Consider the following 18,261-nt stretch of genomic DNA (forward strand, 5'->3'; position numbering starts at 1 on the left):
ATGAAACTCTTCCAGCGTTTTTATTACAATCAAATTGGTAAGAAATGTTCAATCTTGCTATGTTCGCAGCAGAAATAAGCTTGCTTGTATGCGAAATAGCTTTGTAATTTTAGCTTCTCTTTTTCGGCTCTGCACAAGAATGGCGTATTTCAGTTGAGACAGAGAGATCCATAGGTGCTGACAAATATTTACATTCACGAAGGAGTTAGCTATTGAGAGTGGCTGCCTGCCGTAATTATCCCAGAATAAAAGTCACGTCGTAAATCTTATACACATACAGCATTATTTCAACGTTTTTTTTTCAAAATGCAAGTTTTGCATGATCCTTGTCCGTCCTAACTGAATATCTTTTTGCTATTCACCAGAAACAGTATTAAGAGGATACGATTTTCTTTGTTTAAACTCACTCTTTATTGTGCACAAAAAACCTTTTACATTCATTAGAATAAGAAATCCTTAAGCTAGAGAACATTTTTTAAGTTGAAGATAGGTTCCCTTGTGCATAAATTACAATACAACAAAAAAGAAAACAACCCCGGCCCTCCATGATCTTGTTTCCCTAGCTTCTGATATCCATAAATATAACACCAGATTTGCCACTAGTCAAAACCTGTACAGACCATTTTCTAGAACTAATTATGGCTTAGCACGGTTTAGAGTAGCGGCATCGCAAACCTGGGAAACAATTCCAATGGTAGTTACGTGTCTACCTTACAATGTTTTTAAGAAGAAATATACAAACTTTTGCTTCTTGACAGCCAAACATGAATAATATATATTAATTTAACGTATACTATATACTTATTATTTGCTGTAAACACTTTTTTCCCTTATTGATGTATTTTCTTCTCCCAAGCCTAATTTAATTAGCAGAGCTCTACAATCAGTTTTATAAATTCTACTTCCCCCAATTTTTGTAACTGCACAGAGGTAGTGGCCAACACGAAAGCCTTACTACTTTGGCCACTACGTACTTCTTCCGTAGAGGGTAAAATCACTAAATATAATGCTCTGCATGTTTATTTTCTTACCATAATAATATATTGTATTTCGAATAAGTGTGAATTAAATTGAATTGAATTGAATCATACATCCAGCTTTGTAATATTTACATACTGTACACAAAATTCTTGACTTTGAAGCTTGAAAAAAATATTTAATTGATTTAATTGCTTTTTGTCGCAATAAACGATGAAAACTCCTGAAGCCTGAACTTCTGTCAAGAATTATAATTGCTTTAGGTCTTAATGCAATAAGACCGGGTTTTAACGGAGTGTCGAATGCAATTCGCGTTTGCTTTGGTTTGGCTATACCACTCTCTGTGATTGGTCAGCAAAACTCGCACAACGTTCTCAAAATTAAACCAATCGTGACTTGCTCACACCTATTTTCCCGCGCTTGGCACCGGTTACGCGTATTTGCTTTAAGTTTAGATTGGTTTGTTGCGCTGTGTGCGTCTGTTCTGATTGGCCAGAGTAATTCCTTTTACGACACTCGGTTAGAAAACCACTTTAGACAACATTGCAATCTCAGTCAGTTATACAGACTTCGAATTCAGCAATAAAAGGGCTGCATTAGAATTTTCATATCAGGTAATTTTAAAAAGACATTAAATTATATTAAGATTCAGCTATTTATTTAGCATAACTTATTTGAGAAAGGTATATTTTCATAGAAAATAAAAGATAAATATATAAAAAAATTATGTATGTAAAATATATAAATATTTAACAATTATTCCACGAGCGCGCGTTGGATATGAGATGATAGATAGCCAACGAGGCGCGTAGCGCCGAGTTGGCTATAATCATCTCATATCCAACAAGCGCAAGTGGAATAATTGTTTTATTAAAAACAACCGAGAAATATTGCTAGATCTTACTGATTTCGCTATGCAAGAACAACCAGAAGGCAACTTAATGGTCGCCATTTCTCGGCCATGGTATAATTGCTCATATACCATGGCCGCTAAGCCAATCAAATCCCTCGAATTGCATTATACAATGATGCAGTTTTTAATAAAAAAATATATATTAACCAAACTAACAAAAACAGTAAATATCACTGTCATTAATTCTACTTTATGTAGATCCCTCTGTTGGTGTGGTGAGGGTTGTCATAGCGGTTATCCTAGAATAAATGGAAAAAATAAACAAATTTAGCACAAAAAACTAACGCAGAAAGATTTCAATGTTTCGATGACATCCTGTCATCATTATCAAGAAAATGAAGAAAATTTACATAAGTAAGTAAACAAAAGTCAATCTTATACGTAAAATAAACAAAATGGTGTAAAAAGTCCATTTTAGGGGGAAGAAAGGGCCCAAGCGTGACTGAAAAACAAGAGTCGGCAGGAATGTGGAAAAACTGGTGGATGGAAATCGAGATCACACAGCAATAAGACTGCCGTTTTAGTAGTATACGGAATGAGGGTTCTACGTCGGGTGGATCAGCGTGGATCAACGATCAACGATCAAGGTGATGTCATAGCTATGAATAGGTTAGTAGAGCCAAAATAGTGACATCATTGAAGGAAACCATAGATCTGAAAGGCTGGCACAAACTTGTCTAGAATGGTATGATACATGCGCACCCACATAATCACCCGTTATTTACTTTAGTTATAGGCACTAATATAATTGACCTGATTTTCTCGCAGTTGGTAAAAATATAGGTTGAAAGCGAGTTACAAAGGCTTCGCAGATGTTTTAGGAACCACTCAAGCCAATCATACCGTAAATTGGGATATGTTTCTGGCTTTCAGATCAGAGACTAAAGCTTTGGTGGTGGTGATGGTGGTGGTGGCGGTGGTCATGATCAGTGAGCTCCTTTAAGTAATTGTGACAGTGAGTGGTGGAGAAAATCGACAGCTCAAGACAATTTTCATTTTACGAATAATACTGATAACAGAAAACATAGTTCAGAAACTTATAATGGGTCATGTTTGTTCATTTACGACAACTGACTTGCTCTGAATCTCGGCTAGGAGGGCACCAATCTCGTTCCCAGGGTCTCCCTACTTCACATCGCAGGGAGCGGAGAGTAGAGACCCTGGGGACAAGGTTGGGGGAAGCCAAGTTTTTCACACAGGAGTTCGTGGGCGTGGTTGTACCCCTGGGTACAGGAGACTGACTGCCGTATAAACGGAACGGGACATCCTCGGTAATGTGGAAAATAATCGCTTTATGGTAAAAGAATTTCGAGTTTTGCTCGTGGTTTAAAATAACTTTCACTGAAAAGCGATCCCAGTTCTTTCCGTGTCAACTCTTTTGTCCGGTGATCATTTTTGATGAAACATTTCTACGAAACCAAACCATGACTATGAACCCATAAAACTTAGGTTCAACGACTACCAACATCACTTATCCCTGGAAGTCTAGGATGATCTGGCCAAATGTTACGATTGCGGGGAGCAAGTAACAAAACATATCCCAATACAAAAGCTCATCGACTAACATAAAAAATCAATTCTGGAACACAACTGACGCTCCTCTTACTTTACGTTGCGCTAGTACAGAAATATTTTATTGTTAGGTGGGAAGTTATTAAGGTTTTGGTCTTTCAGGGTGGGCGCTTCTTCGGGGTGGGAGGGTAATCGAATAAAAACGGCAACGGTAATCTGGTATAAGTATTTTAATCTTTCTATAATTAACATGCAATTTGCTACGTACTTTTATTTTCCTTGGTGGGAGATGAAGCGTCTGCTTTTTTATGTTCCTGATTTTGGTTGGCCATGGTGTACTGTTTTCCTTAAAAGAAAAAACAGAGTTTACTTAACATAAACTAAATCACACTACAGCATGTGCCAAACGCCACACACTAACCCTTTCTTGTACAGTATGTATTAGGATACATTAAAGAAGCCCAGTAAGGTAAGGTACAGACTATCACACCAAAGCACTGACTACAGTACAGTGCAGTGGAGTGTAGTACACATGACGGCAGTGCAATTCAGTGCCGTGTCGTGAAGTAAAGTGTAGGCTCGATTACCAGCCGCTGTTCGGGAAATGAGCCCACGCTCACCCCCCTCTCGAGGAGAAAAGCCGGACCCGAGGGAGCGACGGAAATCGAGCCTAAGTAAAGTGTAGCGCGGTTTAACACAACACAGCACAGTGCCGTGCCGTTCAACGCAGTCCAACTACAGCAACTACAGCATAGCATAGCATAACACACCACAGTGTAGCTTGCGCAAGAATAGTTTCTGTTTACAAGTACGTTTTTCGTTGTTTGACCGCGCGGAAATTCCACCATTTGAAGCGCATCCTGAAAATACGGAAATCGGGTTTTTAATGCAGAAAACTCCACAGTACAGCATACGTACTGCACTACCTTGTTTACGTGCAGTTCAAATGCCTAGAGGGTCAGGAGACTAAGGGCGCGTTTTTTTATCCACAATTCTGGAATAAGAATGGTTGGTACGGAATGCTAGGAATAATTCGGATTGTCTGCATAAAAAAACGCCCGTCGGTCCTGGCCAAGTAAACATTGTGTAACAAATATGGCGGCCGACGAAGAGGCTGCCATTGCAGCCGTTATTGCAGCAATTTTCCTTGTACTTTTGGTACAATGAAATTAGAAGCAACGTTTCATTTTGTCCAAAAGTATAACCTGATTTTTTCCCTTGTAGAGACGTATTTGAATCCGCAGCGCTCATCTCACCGCCCGCCATCTTGGATTTGCATTCGCAACATTCTGTTCATTCTGCTCCTGGGAGCAGAATGGATGGAATGGCATTCTGTCCATTCCGGATGGGAGCAGAATGGATGGAATGGCATTCTGTCCATTCCGGAATAGGAATGCGGAATAGAAAAACGCGCGCATTTTACATTCTGTCCATTCTCATTCCAGAATTGTGAATAAAAAAACGCGCCCTAAGCAAAAGAGCAGACTCGAAATGTTTTTTTCTTTTGACGTATGCAATGCTTACTTACCTTCAATCACCTCCAACTGAGTTTCTTTAATGTCATGGCTTTCAAAGTTATTGAAGACAAAATACACGGAGTAATTCCCACTATCTCCTGCTGTAATGTTTTTTATCTTCGACATCATATATGATGCGTTACATTTCTCAAATTCTGTCTTAAGTAAGCAGAACTGCTCCCAGTCTGCGTAATAATAGGAACAGTTATATACCGAACCAGGATCCTTCTCAAGGGAACCAAACATCAAGTCATTTTTGCAAACCAGATATCCACTGAAGTCATTCAGCGACCCACGCAGTATTCGTTCAAGCGGGATCGTTTTTCTTTTCCAACAAAAACAAGTGATTCGTGATGAAACAAAACCAGGATTCTTTTCAAGGGAACCAAACATCGAGTCATTTTTGCAAACCCGATATCCACTGAAGTCATTCAGGGACTCTCCAGCTCTTCGTTCACACAGCTCTTCAGGTCTAATGTTTTTTATCTTCAGTATATGTGATGCGAAGAATTCCTCAAATTCTGTCTTCTTTAGGCAGAACGGCTCCAAGTCTGCGTAATTATCGGAACAGTTATACACCGAACCAGAATCCTTTTCAAGGGATCCAAACATCGAGTCATTTTTGCAAACCCGATAGCCAGTGAAGTCATTCAGCGAGTCGCGCGATATTCGTTCAAACAAAATCGTTATTGTTTCTCCCGCATAACAAGTGATCCGTGATGTATCAAAACCAGAAGCTGTGAAAAGAAATTTACACAACTGAAACATGCATAATTCAATAAATTAAACTTAAAGTACGAACCATTACCACAACACTGACTAAAAGGCATGACGGAATAATTACATTTTGGTATAAAAACGAAACAACTCTTATTTTTTCAGCCAAACAGGATTAGATCATGCACAAGTTTTAATTGTTGTATCAGCTAAAAACATTTCTAGCGAAACCAAACCATAACCACGAACCCATAAAACTTAGGTTCAACGACTACCAACATCACTTATCCCTAGAAGTCTAGGGTAATCTGGCCAAGTGTTACGATTGTGGGGACCAAGGAAAAAAACATATCCCAATACAAAAGTTCATTGATTAGCATCAAAAATCAATTGTGGAACACAAATGACGCTCCTCTTACTTTACGTTGGGCTAGTACAGAAATGTTTTAGAGTTACGAGGGGGTTTTATTAAGCTTTTGGTCTTTCAGGGTGGGCGCTTATTCGAGGTGGGAGGGTAATCGAATAAAAACGATAACGGTAATCTGGTATGAGAAGAAGTGTCTGCAGTTTTACGTTCCTCATTTTGGTTGGCCATGGTGTACTGTTTTCCTTTAAAGAAAAGACAGAGTTAACTTAACATTATAAACTTTATCACACTACAGCAGGTGTCAAACACCACACACTAACCCTTTCTTGTACAGTATGTATTACAATACATTAAAGAAGCCCAGTAAGGTAAGGTACAGACCATCACACCAAAGCACTGACTACAGTACAGTGCAGTGGAGTGTAGTACACATGACGGCAGTGCAATTCAGTGCCGTGCCGTGCAGTAAAGTGTCGGCTCGATTACCAGCCGCTGTTCGGGAAATGAGCCCACGCTCAACTCCCTCTCGGGGAGGAAAGCCGGACACGAGGGAGCGACGGAAATCGAGCCTAAGTAAAGTGTACCGCGCTTTAATAGAACACAGCACAGTGCCGTGCCGTTCAACGCAGTCAAACTACAGCATAGCATAGCATAGCATAGCATAGCACACCACAGTATAGCTTGCGCAACAATCGTTTCCGTTTACAAGTACGTTTTTCGTTGTTTGACCGCGCGGAAATTGCACCATTTCACGCGCATCCTGAAAATAGAGAAATCGGGTTTTTAATGCAGAAAACTCCACAGTACAGCATATGTGCTGCACTACCTTGTTGAAGTGCAGTTCAAATGCCTAAAGGGACAGGAGACTAAGCGAATAAGTAGACTCATATGCTTTTTTTTTTGACGTATGCCATTCTTACTTACCTTCAATCACCTCCAACTGAGTTCTGCGTTGACCTTTCTTTACAAAGTTATTGAAGACAAAATACACGCAGTAAATCCCACTATCTCCTGCTGCATTGCTTTCTATCTTCAGCATCACATATGATGCGTTGAATTTCTCAAATTCTGTCTTGAGTAAGCAGAACTGCTCCCAGTGTGCGTAATAATCGGAACAGTTATATACCGAACCAGGATCCTTCTCAAGGGAAACAAACATCAAGTCATTTTTGCAAACCCGATATCCACTGAAGTCATTCAGCGACCGACGCGGTATTCCTTCAACCCAAAACGTTCTTGTTTCTCCTGCATAACAAATGCTCCCTGATGTATATGAAAAACCAGAAGCTGTGAAAAGAATTTTACACAACTGAAACATGTTTAATTCAATAAATTAAACTTAAAGTACAAACCATTACCACAACAGTGAATAAAAGGCATGACGGAATAATTACATTTTGGTATAAAAACAAAACCACTCTTATTTTTTCAGCCAAACAGGATTAGTTCATGCACAAGTTTTAATTGTTGTATCAGCTTAAAAACATTTCTAGCAAAACCAAACCATGACTATGAACCCATAAAACTTAGTTTCAACGACTACCAACATCACTTATTCCTGGAAGTCTCGGGTGATCTGGCCAAGTGTTACGATTGTGGGGACAAGGGAACAAAACATATCCCAACACAAAAAATCATTGACTAACATCAAAGATCAATTCTGGAACACAAATGACGCTCCTCTTACTTTACGTTGCGCTAGTACAGAAATGTTTTAGTGTTAGGAGGAGGGTTATTAAGTTTTTGGTCTTTCAGGGTGGGCGCTTATTCGAGGTGGGAGGGCAATCGAATAAAAACAATGACCGTAATCTGGTATGAGAGGAAGTGTCTGCAGTTTTACGTTCCTCGTTTTGGTTGGCCATGGTGTATTGTTTTCCTTTAAAGAAAAGACAGAGTTAACATTATAAACTTTATCACACTACAGCAGGTGTCAAACACCACACACTAACCCTTTCTTGTACAGTATGTATTACGATACATTAAAGAAGCCCAGTAAGGTAAGGTACAGGCCATCACACCAAAGCACTGACTACAGTACAGTGCAGTGGAGTGTAGTACACATGACGGCAGTGCAATTCAGTGCCGTGCCGTGTAGTAAAGTGTGGGCTCGATTACCAGCCGCTGTTCGGGAAATGAGCCCACGCTCACCCCCGTCTCGGGGAGGAAAGCCGGACACGAGGGAGCGACGGAAATCGAGCCTAAGTAAAGTGTAGCGCGGTTTAATACAACACAGCACAGTGCCGTGACGTTGAACGTCGCCCAACTACAGCAACTACAGCATAGCATAGCATAGCACACCACAGTATAGCTTGCGCAACAATCGTTTCCGTTTACAAGTACTTTTTTCGTTGTTTGACCGCGCGGAAATTGCACCATTTCACGCGCATCCTGAAAATACGGAAATCGGGTTTTTAATGCAGAAAACTCCACAGTACAGCATACGTACTGCACTACCTTGTTGAAGTGCAGTTCAAATGCCTAGAGGGACAGGAGACTAAGCGAATAAGTAGACTGATATGTGTTTTTTTTTTTGACGTATGCAATGCTTACTTACCTTCAATCACCTCAAAAAGACTTTCACCATTTTCTTCAAAGTACACGGAGTAATTCCCACTATCTCTTGCTGTAATGTTTTTTATCTTGAGCATCAGATGTGATGTGTTGAAATTCACAAATTCTGTCTTAAGTAAGCAGAACTGCTCCCAGTGTGCGTAATAATCGGAATATTTATATACCGAACCATGATCTTTTTCAAGGGAACCAAACATCAAGTCATTTTTGTAAACCAGATATCCACTGAAGTAATTCAGCGACGCACGCGATATTTGTTCAGGGCAAATCGTTATTTCCAAAGAAAAACCAGTGATCCGTGCTGTAACACAACGAGAAGCTGTGAAAAGAAATTTACACAACTGAAACAGGTATAATTCAATAAATTAAACTTAAAGTACAAACCATTACCACAACACTGACTGAATAATTACATTTTGGTATAAAAACGAAGCCACTCTTATTTTTTTCAGCCAAACAGGATTAGTTCATGCACAAGTTTTAATTGTTGTATCAGCTAAAAACATTTCTAGCAAAACCAAACCATGACTATGAACCCATAAAACTTAGTTTAAACGACTACCAAGATCACTTATCCTTGGAAGTCTCGGGTGATCTGGCCAAGTGTTACGATTGTGGGGACAAGGGAACAAAACATATCCCAACACAAAAAATCATTGACTAACATCAAAAATCAATTCTGAAACACAAATGACGCTCCTCTTTCTTTACGTTGCGCTAGTACAGAAATGTTTTAGTGTTAGGAGGAGGGTTATTAAGTTTTTGGTCTTTCAGGGTGGGCGCTTATTCGAGGTGGGAGGGTAATCGAATAAAAACGATGACGGTAATCTGGTATGAGAGGAAGTGTCTCCAGTTTTACGTTCCTCATTTTGGTTGGCCATGGTGTATTGTTTTCCTTTAAAGAAAAGACAGAGTTAACTTAACATTATAAACTTTATCACACTACAGCAGGTGTCAAACACCACACACTAACCCTTTCTTGTACAGTATGTATTACAATACATTAAAGAAGCCCAGTTGGGTAAGGTACAGACCATCACACCAAAGCACTGACTACAGTGCAGTGGAGTGTAGTACACATGACGGCAGTGCAATTCAGTGCCGTGCCGTGAAGTAAAGTGTCGGCTCGATTACCAGCCGCTGTTCGGGAAATAAGCCCACGCTCAACTCCCTCTCGGGGAGGAAAGCCGGACACGAGGGAGCGACGGAAATCGAGCCTAAGTAAAGTGTAGCGCGGTTTAATACAACACAGCACGGTGCCGTGCCGAATAATACTGATAACGAAAAACATAGTTCAGAAACTTATAATGGGTCATGTTTGTTCATTTACGACAACTGACTTGCTGTAAATCTCGGCTAGGAGGGAGCCAATCTCGTTCCCAGGGTCTCCCTACTTCACATCGCAGGGAGCGGAGAGAAGAGACCCTGGGGAAAAGGTTAGGGGAAGCCACGTTTTTCACACAGGAGTTCGTGGGCGTGGTTGTACCCCTGGGTACAGGAGACTGACTGCCGTATAAACGGAACGGGACATCCTCGGTAATGTGGAAATAATCGCTTTATGGTAAGAGAATTTCGAGTATTGCCCGTGGTTTGAAATAACTTTCACTGAAAAGCGATCCCCAATTTTTTTCCGTGTCAACTTTTTTGTCCGGTGAACACTTTTGATAAAACATTTCTGGCGAAACCAAACCATGACTATGACCCCATAAAACTTAGTTTCAACGACTACCAACATCACTTATTCCTGGAAGTCTAGGGCGATCTGGCCAAGTGTTACGATTGCGGGGAGCAAGGAACAAAACATATCCTAATACAAAAGTTCATTGACTAACATCAAAAACAAATTCTGGAACACAACTGACGCTCCTCCTACTTTACGTTGCGCTCGTACAGAAATGTTTTATTGTTAGGAGGGGGGTTATTAAGTTTTTGGTCTTTCAGGGTGGGCGCTTATTAGGGGTGGGAGGGTAATCGAATAAAAACCGTAACGGTAATCTGGTAAAAGTATTTTAATCTTTCTATAATTAACATGCATCTTGCTACGTACTTTTATTTATCGTATTTTTTATGCTACACTGGTATATAATATATCAGATCTACGCACACTTAAAACTATCAATATTTTTCGTACCGGTACTGGAGACATCTTTGGTCGGAGAAGAAGTCTTGACTGAATCATTGTGCTGTGGTTTTTCATTGTCCTGTTTTGTGATCGTCATGGTGTACTGTTTTCCTTTAAAGCAAAGAACAAGCTAACTTAACATTATAAACTAAATCACACTACAGCATGTGCCAAACACCACACACTAATCCTTTCTTGTACAGTATGTATTACGATAGATTAAAGAAGCCCAGTAAGGTAAGGTACAGACCATCACACCAAAGCACTGACTACAGTACAGTGCAGTGGAGTGTAGTACACATGACGGCAGTGCAATTCAGTGCCGTGCCGTGTAGTAAAGTGTCAGCTCGATTACCAGCCGCTGTTTGGGAAATAAACCCACGCTAACCCTCCTCTCGGGGAGGAAAGCCGGACCCGAGGGAGCGACGGAAATCGAGCCTAAGTAGAGTGTAGCGCGCTTTAATAGAACACAGCACAGTGCCGTGCCGTTGAACGTCGTCCAACTACAGCATAGCATAGCATAGCATAGCATAGCATAGCATAGCATAGCATAGCATAGCATAGCATAGCATAGCATAGCATAGCATAGCATAGCATAGCATAGCATAGCATAGCATAGCATAGCATAGCATAGCATAGCATAGCATAGCATAGCATAGCACAGCACAGTATAGCTTGCGCAACAATCGTTTCCGTTAACAAGTACGTTTTTCGTTGTTTGACCGCGCGTAAATTGTAGCATTTCACGCGCATCCTGAAAATACGGAAATCGGGTTTTTAATGCAGAAAACTCCACAGTACAGCATACGTACTGCACTACCTTGTTGAAGTGCAGTTCAAATGCCTAGAGGGACACGAAATTAAGCAAATGAGCAGACTCGAAATGTTTTTGTTTTGACGTATGCAATGCTTACTTACCTTCAATCACGTCCAACTGGGTTCTGTGTTGACCTTTCTTTACAAAGTTATTGAGGACAAAGTACACGCAGTAAATCCCACTATCTCCTGCTGTAATGTTTTTTATCTTCAGCATCATATGTGATGTGTTGAATTTCACAAATTCTGTCTTAAGTAAGCAGAACTGCTCCAAGTCTGCGTAATAATCGGAACAGTTATATAACGAACCAGGATCCTTTTCAAGGGAACCAAACATCAAGTCATTTTTGCAAACCCAATATCCACTGAAGTCATTCAGGGACTCACGCGATATTCGTTCAAACAAGAGCGTTATTGTTTCTCCCGCATAACAAGTGATCCGTGATGTATCAAAACCAGAAGCTGTGAAAAGAAATTTACACAACTGTTACATGTTTAATTCAATAAATTAAACTTAAAGTACAAACCATTACCACAACACTGACTAAGAGGCATGACTGAATAATTACATTTTGGTATAAAAACGATGCCCACTCTTATTTTTCAGTCAAACAAAATTAGTTCATGCACAAGTTCTAATTGTTGTATCAGCTATAATCTTCTCCAGCAACACTGACGCTTCTTTCGCCCTAATCAAACTCCTTCATGGCAACACAGTACTAAGTCGACAGATTCACAAAAAAAAAAGACCTATGGTCTAATTATTCTTGTCTTTTCCGTTTTATTGAATATAATTTATTATTTTTGAATTTAATATTTCATTCAATTGTCAAAATACCGTAATGCTTTGAAAGACTTTATTTGTCTCAAAAGGAAGTGAGAGGTTAGAGATTAACTCCACGGCCATATTGTGGGTTTGTTGTAAAAGAAAGACAGTCGCGAAAACACGTATAATTCAATAAATTAAACTAACAGTACAAACCATTACCACAACACTGACTAAGAGGTATGACTGAATAATTACATTTTGGTTTAAAAACGATGCCCACTCCTATTTTTTCAGCCAAACAGGATTAGTTCACGCACAAGTTTTAATTGTTGTATCAGCTAAAAACATTTCAAGCGAAACCAAACCATGACTATGAACCCATAAAACTTAGGTTCAACGACTACCAACATCACTTATTCCTGGAAGTCTAGGGTGATCTGGCCAGGTGTTACGATTGCGGGGAGCAGGGAACAAAACATATCGCGAGCAAGGAAAGAACGAGAAGAGCCTGGGAAGAGGACTCTTCTCTCCCCAGTCTCCACGCTTTATTATTCGCTCGCATCGCGTTGCTCCCCACTAACAGAAGGCCTGGAAAAGGCTAATGGAAGTCATCTGGAAAGCGTAAACAAGAGTTCACAAAGCATGACTCGTACTAACCTGCCACGGATTCCGTGACATTTTTTATCTTTAATTTGTAGACTCGCGGCCCAGGACTAGCCGACTTTGCTCGCATATCAGGCTCAGTCCGACATTTGAACTGCAATTCTTGGTCATCCTTTCCCACGTTTCTCATGATTGATGCCATTCCATTGATCTTCAGCCTTTGCAAGCATGCTGGGTACGATTTATTAGAGCGCTGCAAAAACGAGCAAAATGTAGAATTGCAGTACACAATATTCAGCCCTGTTCCATCGGGTAGGATTATGGACCACCAAATTTGCTGGACTGTTTGTGGTGAAATGGCGGTCTCTCCTAATGCTTGACAGAGGTTGATGTCTTGACCAGCAGGCACGGTCACACCTAAGAAAATAGAAAGGTCTTCAGATTAAGGCTTCGTCCACACATACATTACGTACAAATTGTTTTTTAATGAAAAGATAGTTGGCAGAAAAAAAAACAACTACTACGTGTTGTCATAAACCCAGCTGCGTCAGTGTGGATTATCCAAGGAAAGGCAAGCTCCATAATTATACTCCACAAAAAGAAATTGTCCGCATCGAAACAAAAAAATAATCGTGAATTCATTTTTCATGGTGTAGGGTGAGCTGGTTAAATTTGAGAGTGGTGGCAAGCAAAAATGGCCGCAAAGGAAGTAGGGGTTGCCCACCTAAAATAGTGTACTCAGATAGTAATATGGGTAGCAGGGATGGCGCAGTGGAGGGAGAACTCGCCTCCACACCTAAGCTGTCCAGATTCGATTCTCGTCCTTGCTCCGAGGGGTTTTCTCCAGGGTTCTATGGTTTTTCTGCCTTCACAAAACAAGCAAAGAAACAAACAAACACTTTCAAATTCCAATTCAACTTGGAACGTACGGACACCGCTTTGAACCAGCTCCTAGTATAAGTCCGTGGCCTTGAAATTGATCTCGAAATTGACCCGAGTGATAGGGTAACCCTACCAGTGAAATAAGTTTGTTTGTAGTGGCCTGGCTATCATTAACCTTCTTACTAGGGTAACCCTAGCAGTTGGGTTACCCACCCTCCTTGTAAACAGGCCCTAAGTGGAGCAGTTAAACCCTCAATCGATCCACTTACATTTGACAGAGGAGACGTTTATTTCGTCTTCGTCTGCATTTCGGTTTCCTTCGAGTTCTACTTTGAAGATGTAGGTTAACAACTTACACTTCCATTGTGTCACAGAAGTTTTTCCTGGGGCAGTATTTATGATTTTAATCCTCTGTACAAAGCCCTTCGTCAGTTGATATGTGGTGCATCTAGCTTGGTCGCAGTAGCTCATCTTCTGTGGTTTCAATTCCGGATAGTTTCGATCAGTTACATACATGGCGTCACTACATGGGGGGCATGGCCATTTATTTTCATCTCCAGGACGTATGTCACTCCAGCTTTCAGCTCGAACACCTGATGACAGATAGAGGAGAGAAGAGGTTTAACATGCGACTCATCGGTAAAAAATCCTTCAAACTAATGTCTTGTTCAAACTACGCTTCACTATGCTTTATTTTAAAACTTTTTGAAAGCCGATCAAGTTAAGCCGCAGTTATTCTGGAAAACCATATATTAAATGTTTGTTCAAGATACCCGAATGAAAAAGACAATTGAAACTAGTTCCTAGATTAATTTTTTTTGTGGAAGTTTCTTGATAGTCGATAAAAATCGGTTATGAAGCGTGAAATAGTTTGCAAAAGATAAAATGATAACGGAACTAAGACTCGGCAACGTAAATTAAACAAAAAGGATAGAGTGGAGGATGCTTTGTTGGCAAATTCCTTACTTCTATTACAAAATTACTAAAGTGTAAAAACAACTCATAGACAAAATTATTTGGCCTAACTGGCGAGAAGTTTGTTTTGGTCAGGTCTCGTGATCGAAAGCGCTTTTTCAGTCAAAAACAGCAGACATTCGGCAGTGATATTCCAAACAAGGGTTTTGCACGTAAATGCCCCTTCGAAACAGACTATCAAAGACGCAAAACAATAGAGCAATTTCGATTTATTAAAATTCTATCTTGGCTATGAGGCTTAGGGAAACAAAACAAAAGAAATTAATCAATTCATCTCTGAGTGCCAATGTAATTTCTGTTGTTCTATTCCAGTAAGCCTCGTAGCCAAATACAAATTTTAATATATCGAAATTGGTCTATTCAGTTGAACCGTCTGGGTTACATGCTGATGTGAAATTATTTTAAACGATCTTTCACAGACTCCCACCTGCTCCCCCCACAGGAAAATTATCAAAAGTTTGCCTTTCGATTTACCGTTTTGAAAAGATGTGTTTTCCTTCCAAAAACGCGAATTGGAGAATTTTTAAGTTTACGACCAGGGTCCAAGTGAAATTCCCCTACATTGCGATAACTCATTCACTGCGCATGCCTGAAAGGTAACAACCAAGTGACAAAAACCCCACATCGCGATAACTCGTTCATTGCGCATGCGCGCATTCACTGGTTAAAAACGAGGTCAACAAGCTTGTTTTTGAGTTATAAATAAGAGCTGCTTTTAACAGGTTACGATGTTTTTATGGTAACCTACTAAGTAACAAAATGACCACAACCTGTTTACCGACGTTTAGATACCATTACTGTATATCCCCTGATAAAGAGTGATAGTAATAGTCCATCAAATTATTCAGCTACTTCAAGCCCCAAGAGTAGAATTGGAAAACAATGTCGTAACTTTGTTGTTACGGCACATTTTTCAGTAAAAATAGGTCTCATTTAGTTTAGGAAATATCGGAGCTTTTGTAACCGTCAGGTGTTGAGCTTCAGTTTGTAAAGGGGCGAACAGTAATATCTTTAGTATTTCCTCCATTTCATGCCTCTCTAGTATGAGCAACTGAATTAAGCAAATACAGTTACAAATACAGTCAACCAATACAGTTAACTCTGATTGTCACTTGTTGTTTCTACTTGTAAGCAAATTGAAAATACTCCACTTCACTACACTGCGCACATTACCATGAACAAACAGATGTTTTTAAATCACAGAGAGACAGTATATAAGTTGAATGCTTCCCAACGTAAAATTATCAGTAAGGGAAGCAGGCACTACTGGTGTCATTTCGCACCCACTTGAGTAAATTTTTTTTAAACTACATTGTCCATGCACTTACCTACAAACACTACCGACACTCCTACCAATACCAGAACCCACACAATGACCAACAACAAGGTAAAGCAAGAGAAAGGCCATTCAGTACGTGAATTCACATTGCTGCGCCTTCTGTGTTCTGTGTAGAATTAAAAAAAAAAAAAAAAAAAAAAAAAAAAAAAAAAAAAATATATATATATATATATATATATATATATATATATATATATATATACAAAAATAAATATCAAAGTCAAACAAGCCACGGGGATAAAAATAACCACGGCATTAGGTTGTTAATCCTGGTATTTACTGGTTTCCCCCTTGAACATAAACCTGCTACAAAAATCTTGCTAGTACACTCCTTTCTGGGTTATATTAGACGTGGAGTTGGAATAAAAAATCTAAAAAAAATTATATCGTGGATAAAAAATTAAGAGGATCCAGATTAATTTCAGGGCCAACCAGTGGCTTTGCTCTTTTGTCCAAAAATGTCCCTAACATTTTTTTTACATTGCAATAGAATCAAGTCAGATTTTCCTAACTGTAAAATAAACAGCACTGTCATAAATTTAGGCTGAAGAATTTTCATTTGCATGGCCACACTTTAAAACTTCATCCACAAGCTGAAAAGCTAGAACCACCATAAACAACATAATAAATAATAATAAAGGAACGTAATGTTCATTTAGCCTTCATATGATTTTCATTCACAGGCTCAAAAGTAAGAACCACCTTTGTACAGTGAAGAAAATGGTTGCATAGGAAAGTACTTATCAGTAGCTTTTATTTGAAGACCTTTGAATGGTTGCACTTCAGAATTACATCCCCAACGTCATAAGTTCTAACCACCGCCGACCGGTTGGCTCAGTTTGTTGAGGATTGGACTACCGTGCCGTGCCGGAGGTCGTGGGTTCAAACCCCGGCCGGACCGGACCATCACTCACGGTCCTTAAATAACTAAGAAGGAAGTGCCACCTTTGAATCTCGGATAAGGACGATAAACCGTAGGGACCCTGTGCACACTTATCGCAAAGATTGGGGCATGGTCTGGTCTGGTCTGGTCTTTGTGTGCTATTTAATGATTCATGATTCATGGGTGGGTTGGATGAGGTCGCTAATGGACTGCTATATCTTACACTTGCACTGAAGTTATGTAAACCGCATTTAAATATGAATATAGAAAATGCAGTATGTAAATACCATTACCATTACCTTGTACAGCCCAACAAACGACATCCATGGCGAGATACTGCTCAGCAGCTTTCATTTGATTTGTCTACACCCTTTACGATCTACCCAAACTCACTCACTTTTTCTCACAGTCAAAGGGAAGAAAACAAGAATTGCATCATATAAAATTCATTACCTTTGGGCTCAGTTGTCCTCCAACCACTACTGTCATGCGCTGCATGTACAGCAGATATATCTTCCCTCCTGAACCTGTCTGACGTCTTGTTTGGTGGTTCCTCTTGCTCAATCTTGATCTTGTTTGAACAACCCAACTCGCCAGTGGCTCGCCTTTTGATTGGTCCTTGTATAGACACTTCAGTGGTCGTGCAAGGTTCTGTGTTACAAAGAATTATCAAGATTACCTTTCAGCAAAATGAGTGTATTATCGACAGTTGATAGGTCAATGGGCTTATGAATTATTAATGAGTTTTTTTAAGTTGTGATGAAAAAATTAACAGGATCCAGATTAGTTTCAGGGCCAACCTGGCTTTGCTCTTTTGGCCCAAATGTGCCTAAGATTGCAATAGAATCAAGTCAGATTTTCCTAACTGTAAAATAAACAGCACTGCCATAAATTCAGGTTGAGGAATTTTCATTTGCATGGCTACACTTTAACACTTCATCCACAAGCTGAAGACCTAGAACCACCATATACAACATAATAACAATAATAAAGGAACGTAATGCTCATTTAGCCTTCATGCGATTTTCATCTACAGACTCAAAAGTAAGAACCACCTTTGTACAGTGAAGAAAATAGTTGCACAGGAAGTACCAATCAGTAGCTTTTATTTAAAGACCTTTGTATGGTTGCATTTGCATCTACAACATCTTAAGGTCTAACCACCGCCTCAGTTGGTTGAGCATCGGAATACCATACTGGTTTAAACCTCGGCCGGACCAACACTGACCAACACTGAGAAAGTGCCGCCTTTGTAATGACATTTGATTAGACTTTCTAGTCTTCTCGGATAAGGACG

At 39.8% G+C, this 18,261-nt stretch overlaps 1 protein-coding gene across 4 annotated transcripts in view; it reads right to left on the reverse strand.

Annotated features, from left to right (window-relative positions):
- Positions 1 to 272: 272 nt before the first annotated feature.
- LOC146463682 (uncharacterized) overlaps positions 273 to 18,261 on the reverse strand; it is a 125,475-nt gene continuing 107,486 nt past the window's right edge. For all 4 annotated transcript variants that reach the window (XM_085084233.1, XM_085084235.1, XM_085084237.1 and 1 more), the window contains 11 exons: positions 17,418 to 17,615; positions 16,071 to 16,187; positions 14,037 to 14,360; positions 12,940 to 13,302; positions 11,616 to 11,975; positions 10,707 to 10,808; positions 8,559 to 8,894; positions 6,929 to 7,291; positions 4,932 to 5,657; positions 3,672 to 3,749; positions 273 to 2,130 (listed from right to left, as the gene is read on the reverse strand). In XM_085084233.1, coding sequence (XP_084940359.1) covers positions 2,126 to 2,130; positions 3,672 to 3,749; positions 4,932 to 5,657; positions 6,929 to 7,291; positions 8,559 to 8,894; positions 10,707 to 10,808; positions 11,616 to 11,975; positions 12,940 to 13,302; positions 14,037 to 14,360; positions 16,071 to 16,187; positions 17,418 to 17,615 — 2,972 coding nt within the window. In that variant the 3' untranslated portion in view covers positions 273 to 2,125. The remainder of the gene's footprint in view (positions 2,131 to 3,671; positions 3,750 to 4,931; positions 5,658 to 6,928; positions 7,292 to 8,558; positions 8,895 to 10,706; positions 10,809 to 11,615; positions 11,976 to 12,939; positions 13,303 to 14,036; positions 14,361 to 16,070; positions 16,188 to 17,417; positions 17,616 to 18,261) is intronic.

This window comes from Pavona decussata, unplaced genomic scaffold (assembly GCF_977016875.1).
Source record: "Pavona decussata unplaced genomic scaffold, jaPavDecu1.1 SCAFFOLD_175, whole genome shotgun sequence".
NCBI classification, from domain to species: domain Eukaryota; kingdom Metazoa; phylum Cnidaria; class Anthozoa; order Scleractinia; family Agariciidae; genus Pavona; species Pavona decussata.